General features: G+C 33.8%; 1 protein-coding gene across 1 annotated transcript; it reads left to right on the top strand.

Annotated features, from left to right (window-relative positions):
* The first annotated feature begins 474 nt into the window (after positions 1–474).
* On the top strand, positions 475–11,870 carry LOC134266401 (uncharacterized). The gene is made up of 7 exons (XM_062748645.1): positions 475–642; positions 735–1,061; positions 2,522–2,818; positions 3,033–3,128; positions 3,250–3,350; positions 11,413–11,593; positions 11,848–11,870. The coding sequence occupies exons 1-7, from the start codon at positions 498–500 to the stop codon at positions 11,868–11,870; spliced, it is 1,170 nt and encodes a 389-aa protein (XP_062604629.1). The 5' UTR covers positions 475–497.
* Positions 11,871–16,654: the final 4,784 nt, after the last annotated feature.

Genomic DNA, 16,654 nt, shown 5'->3' with positions numbered 1-16,654 from the left:
GTGAACTGCATATTTACTTGAAAGGTATTATTTATTATTTAATTTATTCACAAATAACATGTTCTTAGATAAAAAAAAAATGAAATTAATAACGTCATTATACTTTAACCAAAGACGCCAACAAAATAAATTTTTAAAGCAATGCTGTGATTTTAAAATAAAACTAAAGTATTTTTGATTATCAGCTTTGCTTAGAATGGATTTTAATTGCAAACAAAGAAATGATAATGTTACAAGAAACCAAATTATAAAAACATAATAAAAATCTTCTGACATCATGCCGATTCAAATTTTCTTTTTAGCCCCTATAATGGAAAAAATAGGTAAACTCAAAGCGATAATCTCCGATGTGGATGGTAATGAAGAGATATTTGAGAAAGTGATTAATGAAATCCCTAACCTGGAAGAATTCTTTCGCTCAAAATACACATTCTACTTTTGAAAACATAACGAAAGGATCTATTACAATTGTTCTGCAAGCGGAGTCTACGTATGCCATGACGAAGTTAAAACAGTTCATAGAAAATGAGGATTTTTCTAAATTTTTGGCACAGTTATTTAAATCTAAGGATGTACGACCATTTTTGACAAACGAAAAGTACAACATTAAAGTTGAGATCAGAGAAGTGAAAGAACCAGCAGGTAATTTAATAACTATACTCATTAAAGAGATTTATAACAGATACCTTTCGGAATGGCTAAACAGACATAAAAATGTATTCTTTGTATTCCAGATCCAACTTTTGGTGTTTTGCAATCCATTGATCGTCCAAAATTAGAGACTACGTTTAGATCGCGTTTGGAGAGATGTCACAGTTTCCTTTTGGAGGAACTAGAGCCACGATGTTTACTGATGGATCAAGCTGTTGCCGAAATCTTTGGGTCGTGTTTTGATAAGTTCAACCAGCCGGGCTTGAGAACGATAGAAGCTGAAACCTTCTTAGAGTATCTTAAGAATCAGTCCGAGGAGAAAATTAAATTTGTTCTAGAAAAGCTGAAAGAGAAAAACCAATATATATACGACCAGCTGTTTCCAGATACATCGAAATATCAGGATATTGGTAATGAAATAAAATCATAAGAATACGTTCCTTTTTAACATTTTTATCTGAAATATTTTATTTTACGTTTTAAATGATTTTTATACCGTGTAAAAATACTTAAATTTTTCTAATTGCTCAAAATGTGAAATTTTATCTGTAAGTAGCAGAAAGTAATAGCCAATTTACATCCCCTTCATAAAACAGACAATTCTGTAAATGGAATAGAATTAAGAAAATGGATAAAATAACTCTGTATGTGTGTGAGGGTGTGTGTATGTGAGGGTGTGTGTGTGTGTGGGTGTGTTTGTACACGTGCATGCAAGTGTAAAAAATTATTATCCACAGTCAAGCTGAAAGTGCATGGAAACATTACACATCAGGAACAATGCAGACTTAGGCCTCTAAAACATCAGAGGTTGAAGCAGGTGCCAAGGATGAGTATGCATCCGCTTTCCGATCGGTCGCATACGCCTTGTTATCAATTAATTCAGTGTGTAAATATTAATAAAAGTCTTACAATTGTTATTTAAGAAATAAACAAGTTATTCAGTGAACATTGTGTTATGTATAGCAATTATGGAAAATATGCAAGCAGAGCTATTGCTATTCATAATGTCATGTTCAGTGATTAATCGTTGTTCATTACTTATATTTGCATTCTTTGATGTTGTCAAGAATATCAAAGGAAGCTCTGGCTTACATAAGGACACGGATCCTTGTCTTCAGTAAAAATAAAAACTGCTTTAAAATCAGTAGACCTAATTAATGTATATGTCCCTTTTTTAAAATAAACTATCAAACATTTTTTAAACTTATATTTGCCTCTCAGCCACAGATATTTGAATACAAGCTGTGTCGTCACCACATTCTCATATTTTGTTTTGATACAGCCGTGACGTCATCGTTCAACGTTAATGAAACCCTCAATATAAGGGCTGGGCGCTAATATCGATATTTCAATATATTGCAATACAATGGCAAAAAATATCATATCGCAATACGATTTTGTAATATCGATATATTGGCAATATGCTTAAATTAAGGAATTTTAGCATTAAATATAAAAATGGACTTATGAAAGTTTGTTATTAAGCCAAACATAACGACAGAAGTTGTTTTGTGGGAACAATTGAGAGCATAACTTTAATTGTCAATTGATAATGCCTTCTTGTGGATGTATGTAAATGTCGGTTTTAAGGTCAAAGTAAGTGGTTTCTTTTTTTTGTGTATAATATTTAAGAAAGAAATAACATGTTTATAAACTTCAATGGGAATTGAAGTGGGTCGGTCACGTGATCAAATCCTGTGAAGTCCGAAGTTTGATACAAAATTAAGTATGTTCATATTTATCAAAATTATTTTCAAACGACCATTGACAAACTAGGTATATTTACGAGTTCCTTTTATATATAAGGAGCTGCCTTTGTTAAAAAGCCCGGGATTTAATTGGTCGTTTAAAGATTCTTTTTTTTATTTAGAAATCGAACAAGTCAAAGGAAATATTTTGGACACTTTACCGGAGTTACTGGATATAGTGAGTATTCCCTCATTCCAGACACCTCTGTTGAGTGCTGGGGTAATAACACCGGAAGCACTGGATTTTATACACAAGAGCAGTAAAAGTTGTAGAATAGAAACTTTGCAGTTTGTCAAATTGATTTTACATAGAGGACCAGAGGCAATAAAACTTTTTCTCTCAGCTTTGGAAAATTCATGTGGCGAAAGCATATCTAAAAATCTTCTACGGCCAAGGAATGTTGAAACGATGAGTGCTCGTAAGTAAAACATTTTAAATTTACTTTAAAATGATTAACTCTCATTTTTAACATTCGATTGATGCATTTTGTAGCTCTAACGCTGCAATGCATAACTGAAGAACATCTTGTAAATTAATGATTATGTCTTTGAAACATTAACACGTATATTAGTTATATACATTAGATAATAACTTTTTTTTTTACACTTTTACAAAATTTTCTATAAATTCAGAACGGAGAGGACACCCAAAGATAAACTACAGAGTCTTCAACGAGGAAAGCGGATTGCTGTTTGAAGGAAAATTTGTACTAGAACTCGTCAGACAGGGTTTGTAAAGAGAAGCTCCTAAGCTAATCATAATGATGTAAACAGTTAATTAAAATGATCTATGATATTCGTCAGAATTTAGAAGAGATTGTTTTTTAATAATGGTACTTGGTTACCATAGCCGGAAGAAAGGAAGAGGACAAGAATATATTTAAGAAAGACAAAGAGCCAACAGTAGGTGCAAATTTGGAAACACTACCTGAAGACGATTTGTCCGAGACTGTAAGTTATTTTTCTTTATCAAAATATAGCTTAATTCTATAGGTTTAAAAGTAACTACGTATGTATAATTTTGAAAAAGAAAATAAAATAAATCAATGTTAGAGGTTAACAATTGTCTCCAAAAGCTCCTGTACTTTATAAAAAAGTTAATTTTACAGCGTTACAGAAAAATTACTGTTGATAATCTAAACTAACTGTACATCCATCATGGGTTTTAATATGAAATTACTAATTACCATGCAGAGTGGTAATTTTTGTTGGCTTTGGTGTATGAAAGAAAACACCAATCAATTTCCATACTTACCCACCACCAAATCATAACCAACGAACACTTGCAATAACTGTATGTATCTGTGTTTCCTTCCTGTACATTTTACAACAATGAACTTTATCTATTCAAACCATTTTGGCTTCAAAATTATGTATTCAGAAAAAAAGTTATAATTAAGGTAAGTCACTCCTGAAATTTGTTATATCAAGGATTTTTTGAGAATATCTGAGTGTGTTAGCGCTATGACATGGCAGCTCCACCTCTGACTATATAACTTGATTGCTCTTTTGTTACTAAGGTTCTAGTTTTAAGATTTGTTGAGCTTTTATATAACACGTCGCTTAATCAAAAGGTTGAATCCTTTGTTCTCTAAATTTCCGTTTTTAAGTGAAATTATAGTTTAAAGTTTTTAATTTTAAGTTCACTGAACCGTGACTGTATTGCTTTTTATAGGTACGACCTATTTTACTCGTTGTTTGAATTGTGTTGCCAAGTCGTTCCATAAATTGTTTTACTCAACTTTTCTATTTTGACTCTATTGGGATTTTACCGGTACGAGCTATCTTTCTTTTTGCTCAGATTGGGTTGTCAAGTCGCTCCACAAATGTTCCTACTGAGCTAAATATACTTTGACTTCAGTACGATTCCCTGTACGAACTATCTCTCTCTATTTGGTTGGATTGTGTGACAAGTCACTCCACGTTTTTTCGTACTCAATTAATATAGTTTCTGCACGATGTGTTTTGTAAGGCCAAACACTGTTGGTGTGTCGGGTCGTGCCAAACATTTTCGACTTAGAAGGGGCACGAAGGGTGGACGCAGGTTCATAAGACGTATCCACACTGTCTGTGTTGGGCGGCTGAGCTATGTGGAACATCAACTTGGGGTTAATAGAAATAATTTAGTGTACATCTTCAATGATACTCTCAACAATTCCTGTTCTATCGCAAAAGTTCCAAATGAAACATGTGAGACCTTCCCTATTCCAACATTGATTCATCACAGGACAAAGAGAATTGACAATACAAGCTGTCGAGATGGTTCGAATCTTTTGAAAATTGAAACAAGTAGAGCTCCAATAGCCAACTCGTCAGGAACTCTTTCAATTTGCACTTTAAATTGTAGATCTTCAAGAAATATATCAATGTCATAAACGATTACATTCAGTCAAATAACATCGATCTGATGGTGCTAACTGAAACATGGCTCGGATCTGACACAGATAACGCCATTTTGTCTGAACTAATACCATACGGATCTAATATCATAAATAAACCAAGGGTAGATCGAAGGGGTGGAGGCCTGGCGATTATTCACGAAAAACAGGTTAGTGTGAAACCTGCGAACAAAGATGCCAAATACACTCATTTTGAACATCTAGAGTGCTCTGTTGGAGTCAAAAACAACTTTATTCGCATCGCTGTTATATATCGCCCACCACCATCTAAATCAAATAAATTCAAGAATTCCGTTTTCTTTGAAGAATGGACCAACTATCTGGACAGTCTCGTGTTGATCCCTGGTGAGTTACTTATCACAGGTGATCTAAATTTCCATCTTGATGATCCCAATGACAAAGATGCTAGAACATTTACAGAGTTGCTAACAGAACATGGATTAAAGCAGCATATTTCCGATGCAACACATCGTCTTGGTCATACGTTAGATGTGTTGATTACCAGAGAAGATAGTTCTATATTACAGGCAACGCCATTTGTAGCAGATCCTGGTATATGTGACAACAATGGAAACAGAAGTGGTGACCACCTCGCAATTCGCACTTTACTGCGTCTGTCCAAAGCTCCGAGAGAGAGAGAGAACGGTAACCTTTCGGAAAATTCATGACATCAACATGGACAATTTCAGAAACGATCTTGATTTTTCAAACGTGACTTACAAGGAAGCATCTGTTGAAAAGCTTATCATTCACTACAATAGAGTTCTTACTGCTACCATTGATGTTCATGCCCCTCTGAAATCAAAGGAGATTGTTATACGACCGAATACTCCTTGGTTTACGGATGATCTTTATTCTGCTAAGAGAGATCGCCGGAGGGCTGAACGAACTATGAGACGAACAAACCTAGCAGTCCACAAGGACATTTTCAATCAGAAATGTATGCAGGTTACAAAACTCATACAACACTGTAAAAGTCAGTTTTATATAAACAAAATTCAGGAAATAGGCAGCGACTCGAAACAGCTTTTTAAACTTACCAACAATCTCATGGGAAACACAAATTTATCAGTACTGCCAGAGCATGACAGCGAATTCGATCTCGCATCCAAATTTGGTGAATTTTTTATCGGTAAAATTCAGAAAATCAGAGATAACCTTTGCTCCTTGACCAAGTCTCCTACTATGGAAGTTGTCCTTCGAGCTGACATCAAGTTTGATGGCATTCCTCTGGAAGCGTTTGAACCAGTGTCGATTGCTGAGGTATGTGACATTATCGGCGATGCACCAACGAAGTCTTGCGAGTTAGATCCAATACCCACAAATGTTTTGAAACAATGTTTGGAGAGACTTTTGCCAATCATCACTGAAATTATCAACAAATCCTTCTCAGAAGCGTCAGTACCATTGGATTTCAAAAAGGCCATAGTACGTCCATTGATTAAACGCCAAGGACTTGACAAAGATGAATTCAAAAATTACAGACCTGTTTCAAATTTGCCTTTTTTATCTAAAGTATTAGAAAAAGCGGTGGCATCTCGACTCGAAAAACACCTAAACGCTTACCAGCTTCATGATAACGTGCAGTCGGCCTACCGAAGTAGTCACTCTACAGAAACTGCCCTGCTACGGGTGCACCATGATATTACCTCTGCACTGGATAAGAATTCATGCGTTGCTCTCGTAATGCTAGATCTCTCGGCTGCATTCGATGTGATTGATCATGATATACTAATCAGTCGCATCGAATATGCGTTTGGTATCACAGGATCGGCGCTTTCATGGATAAAGTCTTATTTATCTGGTCGAAGTCAACAAATTGCTGTAGGTTCGACATTCTCGAGAGAGTTCTTATTCCAGTTTGGTGTACCACAAGGGTCTGTTTTAGGACCTCGTCTATATTGTATGTTCTCCAAACCCATCGGAGAAATTTGCCGGAGACATAACATGTATTACCATTGTTATGCTGATGACACACAGGTTTACCTGATTATTAACCCGAAGGACAGTTGGGACGACATTGCGAATAGACTTGAACGGTGTCTGTCTGATATACAAGACTGGATGCAAAACAACATCCTTAAGTTAAACCAGGATAAGACTGAACTCATCATCTTTACACCGAAACGTATGGCAAATGAATTTACAGGACGTAAACTCGCTTTTGGTGGATCAGTCATCAGTAATGCTTCCTGTGTTAAAAATCTCGGGGTATTTTTCGACAGCAAATTAAGCATGGACTGTCAAATCAATTCGGTTACAAGATCCTGTTATTTCCATCTTCGTAACATCGGTAGAATAAGATCACTCATAACAGAGGATGCTTGCAGGACACTTGTTAGATCTTTAGTGACATCTAGACTTGATTATGGCAATGCACTATTTTTTGGCCTCAATGCCACATCCTTGCAAAAGTTGCAGAAAGTTCAGAACACTGCAGCCAGACTGGTGACACGTTTGAGAAAACATGAATATATAACACCAATTCTAATAACTCTTCACTGGCTACCTGTGGCATACCGTGCACAATATAAAATTCTGTTGTACACTTTCAAGGCCTTACAGAAGCTAGCCCCGAAATACATCCAGGAAATTGTTCAGGTCTATCGCCCACAACGTTCACTGCGGTCTGGGGATTCACTGAGCCTTGTTAAACCACGCACTCGAAGTAAGATGTATGGAGATAGAAGGTTTGATGTATCTTCAGCCACCCTGTGGAACTGCCTCCCGCTGGATCTTAGGAAAGAACAGTCACTTGAAGTTTTTAAAAGAAATCTAAAAACACATCTTTTTAGACTCGCCTTTAGTTTATAAGGCTCTAGTCACAATTGAGCATCCAGTTGGTTTTATTTTATAAAAAAAAAAAAAAAAAAAATGCCTATGATTTTACCTTTTTGCTATTTTATATTGTACCCGTCCTTTGTTTTATATTGTAATTGTTTTCTACGTGTAAAGCGCTTTAGGGTAATTCCATAATTATATAGGGCGCTATATAAAAGTAGATTAATAATAATAATAATAATAATAATTGAGAAGTATATTTTGGATAAGTACTCATAAAGTGTAACTCAAAATCGCAAAGAAAATAGGGGGTCAGTGTTCATCCTACTGATCTACGGTACATTTAAGTTGACCTTTTTGCACTTAAATTTCATCTCTTTGGTTAATTACTTTAACCCTTATTATATTTGATAAGATGTAAGCATGGCAATAAATTTAATCTTATTTTACGTAAAATAGTTTGAATAATTTTTATCATTAAACAAATCTTGCAAATTAATGCGCATAAATTATTGTGTGACCTTTTTGCACTAAAAAATAACATATTTGGGGTCTTAAAAACTTAAAAGGCAATAAAAAATTTTCTTATATCAAACTTTTTACGACTTGAGTGCTGATCCGTCACAAGTATCGAGTAGTTTAAAATAATGAAAGAAAAAGGTGGGGTCAGTGATGTTAATTTTGAAATATTCGTCAAAATATGTGATTTTCAGGCAAAAAATGGTGTAGATTTGACCTTGACTTCTTTAACATATTTTCATTTTTTGGAAAAGTTTGTTGAGGGAAGGTGTAAAACTTAGTCTAAAAATATAAATTAAGACCTATATTAGCTATTTTTAGCAATATCAAAACGGAAAATATTCTCCGAGTATAAGTATGTGAGTCTAAATTTCCATTACATTAAATTTTATAAATGTGCAGATTTGCAGAATTTTCTGCTAAATATCCTTCCACCAAAAGAAATAGTCCCTCATAAATATTGCTTCTTTGTAGATTTTTGAGCAGTTTTTTTCATTGAATGTTAAAAAATTTACATTGTTGAATTTAAATGTGTTATAAAAATTGAATTTTAAAAAGCATGTACATCATGTCACTCAGAACCTTTTTTCACACATGAGTGAACAAAGCAGACCCAGAAAGCAGTCCCACAGCAGTCCAGGAATTGTTTTTCTGGGAACTGCTCAGGTGTCAGGTTGGGTCTGGTTGATACTGTAACTCCAACCAATCAAAAGTTTTGGGCAATATTAAAGTTTTGCAGACAAACACAAAAGCAGCTTAACAGACAGGGCAAAAACTATATTTCCCGAATCATCAATAACGGGGGGCATAATAAACATGTTTTTTGTACAGTAGTATTTTTTTTACCTAAGACAGTACCTTTTTCACGTTAACCACATATCAACATTTCTGCCTTTTTTTTATTGGAATTTGAGAAACTATCCCGTTGGAATAATTATATTGATTAATTAAATAAATGATTGTATATTGTTTAACGTCCCTCTCGTGATTTTTTCACTTATTGAGACGCTAAAACTTGCCAGTAAAGAGCTGCAAATTTTTGTTTTATACTCGGCACTCAGGGCCATTGAGCAGGGAGGGGTCTTTTTCGTGTCAGTATATACTGCGACATTGATACGGTTTCATCCAAAGGACCGGTCTCCATGTCCCACAGTGGGACTTGTGACGTAAGGATCAACTCCTTACTTCGCGACTCTAGAGCAGATGCTCTAACCACTGCGCCACGCGGGCGACTGGAATGAATAGAAGATTGCATACAAAACCTTCCTTACTGTCTTGTTGTGTTAAGCAATGGTAGGTTGTTCAATTTGTTTAACAGGACCATATTTTGTTTTCCAGTTTTCTTTCGGGTTCATATAATACGCAAGTTTCGAGATTATCTCCCTTGGTGCGCTCTTTCGTTGAGGATGGGTGTTTGGTTGCCGCGTAAACCAAAAGGTATATTGCATCATCTATAGACTGGTTTATCGTAACTATATAATTGTAAGGATGCACTGTTCAACTCGAGAATTATCAAATTTAAGTATAGGTGTCATTTTTTAAATTAAAAACTCGAAACAAAAAGAAATTTAGTGGATGTGAGACTATTCAGACTAGAGAAAAGATATATGGACCTCTAATAAATACAGTGAACATGAAACTGATCATTACATGTCGACAATCTTAATGACACTTTGATTTTTTTCCCCTTATTATAACTTCAAAAAACCCACTAACTTTTGAGAGAATGTTTGACGTACAATCAAGAAAATCTTTTAGTTTTTACATTTATTACGTTTTCAAGTACCCTAAAATTGAAAGTAGATTTGTAAATATTTACAGCTGAACTTGATAGAATTATAAAATGCATCACTATTTAACATTTTTATCTTTCTATAACAGTAAATAATTTTAAAAGCCATTAACATCGTTCATTGATTTATGCACGTTTGTATACATAAACAAACTGTCCCACCTCCATGCTGAAATGGATACTTTTTGCGCCTCTATCGCAGGAGAGTTACAATCTCGAAACTGGCGTATTGTAGACAGCTTTTATCCCGTGTAACAATTTTATACAGGAGTCTTTCATTACATTTCCCATTAAATTTCAAAAGTTTTAGAGAAATTTGCAGTCGCTTTCTTTTTAGCCTAGTGGTAGAGCGTTCGCTTCGTGATCGGGAGGCCCGGGTTCGATTCTCGTTCCTGACGCCGCGTCAAACCTAAGACGTAAAAATAGGTGGCTACTGTTCCTTTGCCGAACTCTCGGCATCAGAAGTGAATGTCACAGGTCTTTCGGATATGACCTTAAAAACGTAGGTCCCGTGTCACGATTGGCGCTGGCACGATAAAGAAACCTCACCGCTCAAAGGCCCTGAGTGCCGAGAATAGGTCTAAATTTGGTGCCCTTCACCGGCATACGATGACGTCTCCATATGAGTGAAAAATTCTGGAGATGGACGTAAAACAATATACAATCAATCTTTTTTGCACATGTGCGGGATTCAACTCGCAGATACTGTTCTGTTTTCCAGAACGTTGTTTTATCACAATTCTTTTAAAATCTTTAAATAAAAAGCTACCCGTTGAAAAGTTCAGCTTCTAGGCAATCTGATTGGCGGTCACTCTAACTTCTCTGTACAAAACGGTTTTCCTAACTGCAAGTGATTTCTCATTGACCAGCCAGTGATCTAGGCCTTCTTGGCTATTTTATTCTTAACTGAACCCTTGCCGAGTTTTAAACGTTTTATTCATCGATAAATGGTTTTGATAAATGCAACAAAGATTCCATATTATGAAATGAGTTTTTCGAAAAAAAAATTATTTTCCTGTAATATTCATAAGAAAAGGAAATTTGAAATATGACCTGATATTCAAAATCTCCTTTCATGACTTTCCTTCTGTTTTCATGTTAACAGTGTCCACAGGATGGGTCCTAACAAGATGTTCTCTTTGAAAATTCGCTTAATGAATAGACTGTGATTAAGTAACAAATAAATAATCATGAAAGACAATGACTATTTTAGGTGACGTTCCAATTCAATGAAGTATAGCATTTAAAGAAATACATTTAGACTCATTAAATAATGAATAGCTGTCGTAAATGTATTAACATTATTTCGTCAGCAAAATATACATTTTGATCTTCTTGAAGTAGTAAAAATGCATATTGTTCCTACTTTTAATTCTACCACAAAGTAACAAATTCTAGGGTATTGAATGTTGTCTGTTCTCTTTGGTTTTAAATAAAATTACATGAAATTTAATTATTAAGCCTCCGGAACATTCTCCTAATAAATTGATAAAATAATTATTTGATGCATTTCATTTTGCAGATATGTTCACTACAATTGTCCAAAGAAAGCACAAAGGATGATGAAACCACAACTGAAAAGCGTGCCTCTCCTTGGAGCTCCTATTCTTTCATGCACATATATATGTTTGTTTTCTTAGCTATATTCTTTTTATTCCTTGGGGTTATCCTTAGTTACATGTTGAAACTCGAAAGTAATTCAGGTAAAACTGAAAAAGATTTAGAATTAACCGCAATGGAAGATATTAAGATGTATTTAGAGGAATTCAAAAGAGACAGTGAAAGACCTTGGAACTATATACCAGATGAGAAAAATGACAAAAAAATTAAAATGATGAACCAAATTATGGAAGCCTTACGGGAGATTAAAGAGGATCAAAAGCAAAATCAGAAGTCTTTGGAAAACATATTGTGGGGAATGGAAGAAATTGTTGAAAAATTTTCTGAAAAGTTCCAGGATCTTTCAAAAGCAATGTCTAATATTAAAATCAATAGTCAGCAACAAACAGAAAAGGCAAGCAAGGAAAGAGAGGGAAACGAGATTAAAGAAAGCATATCAAACCGTGGTAAGACTCTACTTATGTATACCATGTTTAACTGTTTATTATAATTTTTTATTATCATATATATATATATATATATATATATATATATATATATATATATATATATATATATATATATATATATATATATTTACTCCGTATGCAGGTGTTGAAGGTATATTGCTGCATACGTAAGGGAAGTTGACGATAGAAAAATTAAAGTCATCACGTTTATCATATAGCTTAATTGTTAGATTACCATTTTCAGGTAAAATATACAAGTATGAAACAGATGTGTCAGACTCTGTCTGTCCATAAAAATCCTTTTAAGGCTTCATAAACAAAGGTTAAGGATATAAGGTTTTTGCCCTGTCTGTCTAGCTGTTTGTCCGCTAAAACTTTAATCTCATAAGATAAAGCTATGGCTTCCATATTTCACCTGTGTATTCCTTGTGACAAGATTTGTTGAATTGGGTAACAACATATTTGACCTCTTGATATGGGAGTTTGACCCACCTATGCAAAAAATTACTAAACTTTAACCTTTGCGGTAAATTTTGAATAGCTGGTGCTAGAGATTTTGTCTTTCAAGTATTTATTTCCTTTTAACAAGACCTTTACATGAGTGAAAAAAATTGACCTTTACCACTTCATAATTGAACCTACTTTTGAAAAAGTTTACTTTTGAATAACTTTTTAAGATTTAGAACTAGGACCTTCATATTTTACAGATGCTTCCTTTGGATATGAACAATTTTGGCCTTTTGACCTTCACCTTGGAATTCCTCTTAAACTGTATATTCTAAAAACTATATAACTTTTGAAAAGTTAGTGCATTTAAATATTTTACATGCATATTTCTTAAGACAAGAAGATCTCCAATATAGCTTTAATTTGACCATTTGACATCAATCTTTGATTGTGACTCACATTTAACTAAAATATTAAACTTTTGAACCGTTAGTGCTTTGGCTTTGTATTTCACATTCATTGAGACTATTCCTTTCTTTGGGTAACAACATTTTTTTTCATTTCTTGACTTTGGGGTTTGATTTGCATTCGATAAATTGCCATATGAAGGCACCAGTGTTTCACACACGCATCCTGTTTTAATACATTATTCGTCTCTGTGTATTGTCTGATTTTTATTCTATCAGCAATAATTATGGATTTGAAAAAAACACTAAATATTCTATCTATTTTTTTTTTCTTAACATTAAAGCTGGTTTTGCGATTCCATGAAATTCTATAATCCTCTTGAAATCGCACATTTCTAAGACTCTGTCGATCAATTAACAAATAATAAACAGTAAACAAACTTATATTCCATGAAGAAATACAAATTAATCAAACATGGATCTCTGAATATAGAAATAAAAATAGAACTGGGATCAGGTGAACTTGAGTAGTGAGCAAACCCTTTGAAACAGTCGCGCCTGTTGTTGTCATGTTCAGACAAACTGAAAAATTCATAGACACTTCAGTATAAAAATAATAGCTTATTTACAATTTGTTTGAAAAACAACATTTGACTTTGTGATACATGTATATTGATATTTGAAAACAGGGTCACTGTTTCGATCATAGCATTTTCAAAACATTGACTTTTAACGAGATTCTTGATATTCTTATATCATCAGTTTATTTGACAGTAGCCTTCCTCGGTTGTTTGAATTAATAAACTACTTTATCTATAGAGATCTGTTTTGCAGTGAGGAAATTCTACATTTTGCATCTACTTACATTTAATTTGACCCGAGATTTACAAGTTCTTCTCGCTAATTTTGCATTGTGTGTGCTCTAGTGCCTAGATTATTAATGTAATCACTTAAGAAATGTTTAATATGCTGTTGTCGTTCCATGTTTGTCTATAAAATGCTTACAAAAAAGTGTCAAGGGATATTATTTTTCTAAACTTCCATGCAAGTATATTTATTTTTTTTATGTTAAAATCAAATTTCCCTAATACATGTACAACGTGAAAGGTGACGATAACGAGCATTGATAAAACTCATAAACCAGATAAGGAAAAAGTCGTGAATAGATCAAAAGTAATAGCTATTGAGACACCAGAGAAAGGTCAGGTGCCTCGGAAGAGTAGACATCCTCTGGCGCCCGTTAAACATTATCTACCAGGATGACGGAATAATCCATAGTTATTTTTGTAATAAAAATAACAACTGGTATTGAACATCCATTTAATTTGTGAATAAGATATTGGTTGTATCATTTGCAAACTACGTCATATTATAACATTTATCGCGATATGCATGCCTGTAACGACACATTTATTTTGTTTGCCACAAAAAAATAATTGTATTCAGAGCCTGCTTGTCATTTCGTTAGTAGACGTAAACATGAAATATAGATGATAGTGGAATTATAGAAATAGGGTAATTCGTTTTGATTTCATTGGGATATATCGAGTCCAAAAAAGAATGCGAAACAAGAATTGCTGCTTGAAACAATGTCAACATTTTTTTTTTCAAAAGTCATAGAAAGTATTTTGTTCCCAGGCAGAGTTGCCTGCGTGGTGCAGTGGATATAGTGTTTGCTCTAGAATCGCGTTGAAGATGCCTCACTGCTCAATGGCCTTAAGTGCCGAGTAATGGACAAAATTTGCATCTCACCGTCGACAAGTGGTGGCATTTCCATATGAGTGAGAAATTCTCGAGAGGAACATTAAAACAATGTAAAATCAATCTTTTCAGGCATATGTTTTATTTTATTTTTATTTTTCAAAATAATTCATATGCTTTTTATATTTATATCCAAATTGGTCGGCTAATAAAGGGACGCAATCACAGCAAAAAGCCAAAATGTGTTGGAAAATCTTACTTTTTTATGATTATTTCATTTATGCATGTGATGTCAATCAGAAACTCCAGTATCATATTGATATCAACATTAGAGAACTTGAATATAGAAATGAAATGATATTTCACTGTAAGTTATCAGATGACAGAGCTATGAAACTATGTTTCACACTGTCACTATGAAAACTTACTGGTTCTCTTTCATACTTTTTTATACTCCAGGTCCTTAAAGGCCCTTCACCTGTGCTCCAGTAAATTGACATCGATACAGGAACATCCCATACTAAGGGAGGTGTCAGCAAACGATCGTGTTATTGCCATTGATCAAGAATTATTGGAATGTAATTACTCTCACCATTGAAACATTTGTAATGTGTGAGTGTTCCGTTGATTTTAATGATACATGAAGACTTATAAATTACTGTGTACCAAACTCCATTCTGAGAAAATAGTTGTAAGTTTTCTTTTTTCAAGGGTTTATATTGCCATCGTACATAATGATATCTGCAACGTAATTTTGAACTCTATTTTCATATTTCAAGAATCATTCAAAGTAGAAATAATTGAGGGCCCTTTGTGTAATGTAATGTTGTCTGGTAATACTGTTAACTTTTTCTGACTCGAATTTTGGAAAAATACCTGCTGGAACTTTTTTTTAATTTTTTTTTTAAAAATACTATGAATACTCTCATCATTTGATTTTTCTTGAAGTGTACATTTATTTTTTTTTCAAAGAACGTGTGATGGAATTAAGCACACATCTTGAAAAATTCTCAGTGGATAAGTACATTGTTAAGAATATGTACATGTATGTTGCTTGTGTCCTTCATCTTGTTCATGCACTTTATTGCTTTGTGTTGTATGTCACAGCATTTGAAGTTCATGTTCACTTATATTTACCAATATTTTTGAATGGATTGGGGGAAATTATTGTCTAATGTATTTTAGTTATTTGATAAGGCGTGTACTGAGACAAATTAGTCTCAGAAGTAGAGATAATATTCAATGAAAAATAGTTAAGAATAAAAAAAAAAAGTAAAGATAAAAAACAGCGATCAATCTCAACAAATCTTCAAACAATACAAAGAAGATAAGATTTTCGTGCTTAACCAGTTTTTCTTTATAGAAGCAATGGACTTTGCATACTAGTTAAAGATTTGAAAAAAAAATTGCGCCTGCATAGTTTTGAAAGAGGGGACTTTAAGGGTTTTTTTTCAGTAGTTTGTTTATAAGCTACTGATAAGATCATTAGGAGTGAGCATCCGATGCAATTTAATACTAAACTGTATGTGTAAATGAAAATTTATGTTAGAATTAGAAATAGCACCAAGCAGCTTTATTTTCTTTTTCACACGTTCCTATCTCAAACTTCCTATCGCCTAAAAAAACTCCTCCTTGCTTTTAAGGTAGGATTCTTCTCTTATTTCTTGTATTTAAAATTAATGAATTTTCACAGAATCAAGAAGACAATAAAAGTAAGTGTTAATATACGCAGTTTGATTAAATTTGACCGTTTCAATTTACAGGCAATGTCAGGTCAAAGTCATTATCTTTTCCTTGACATTAAGAATAAAACAGTACTGCTGCCAATCATATGATGCCTATTTCTATTTCAAAAGTTTAAAGCTTGTTTTTGCATAAAAAGATATTACTTTATCGGGTCTATAGCATGATATTACCAAAGAGTGCTATAGACACGATATATGTAATATCTTTTTTAGTCCCCTACCGGTGAAACCGATGGGGACTATAGGTTTCCTCTGCATCCGTCCGTCTGTCTGTCTGTCCGTCTGTCTGTCCCCGTCTGTCCCACTTGGTTTTCCGCACTTTTTTTCTAAACGCTGGCAGATATTGTGCTGAATTTTGGTAAGTGGGTGTATCTTTATGAGTTACAGATCAAGTT

This window comes from Saccostrea cucullata, unplaced genomic scaffold, assembly GCF_032062105.1.
Source record: "Saccostrea cucullata isolate Sc308-1 unplaced genomic scaffold, CSIRO_AGI_Scuc_v1 ctg10382, whole genome shotgun sequence".
NCBI lineage: Eukaryota > Metazoa > Mollusca > Bivalvia > Ostreida > Ostreidae > Saccostrea > Saccostrea cuccullata.
The sequence above is the reverse complement of the archived record's forward strand: the minus strand, read 5'-3'. Positions and strand labels throughout refer to the sequence as shown.

What these genes read in the sequence shown, in the direction of transcription:
- LOC134266401 (XM_062748645.1), top strand. Translation starts at nt 498, where the DNA reads ATGACGAAGTTAAAACAGTTCATAGAAAATGAGGATTTTTCTAAATTT. An exon ending in ATCGAAATATCAGGATATTG is followed by an intron (nt 1,062 to 2,521) that starts GTAATGAAATAA and finishes TTTTTTATTTAG; the next exon opens with AAATCGAACAAGTCAAAGGA. An exon ending in ACTAGAACTCGTCAGACAGG is followed by an intron (nt 3,129 to 3,249) that starts GTTTGTAAAGAG and finishes TGGTTACCATAG; the next exon opens with CCGGAAGAAAGGAAGAGGAC.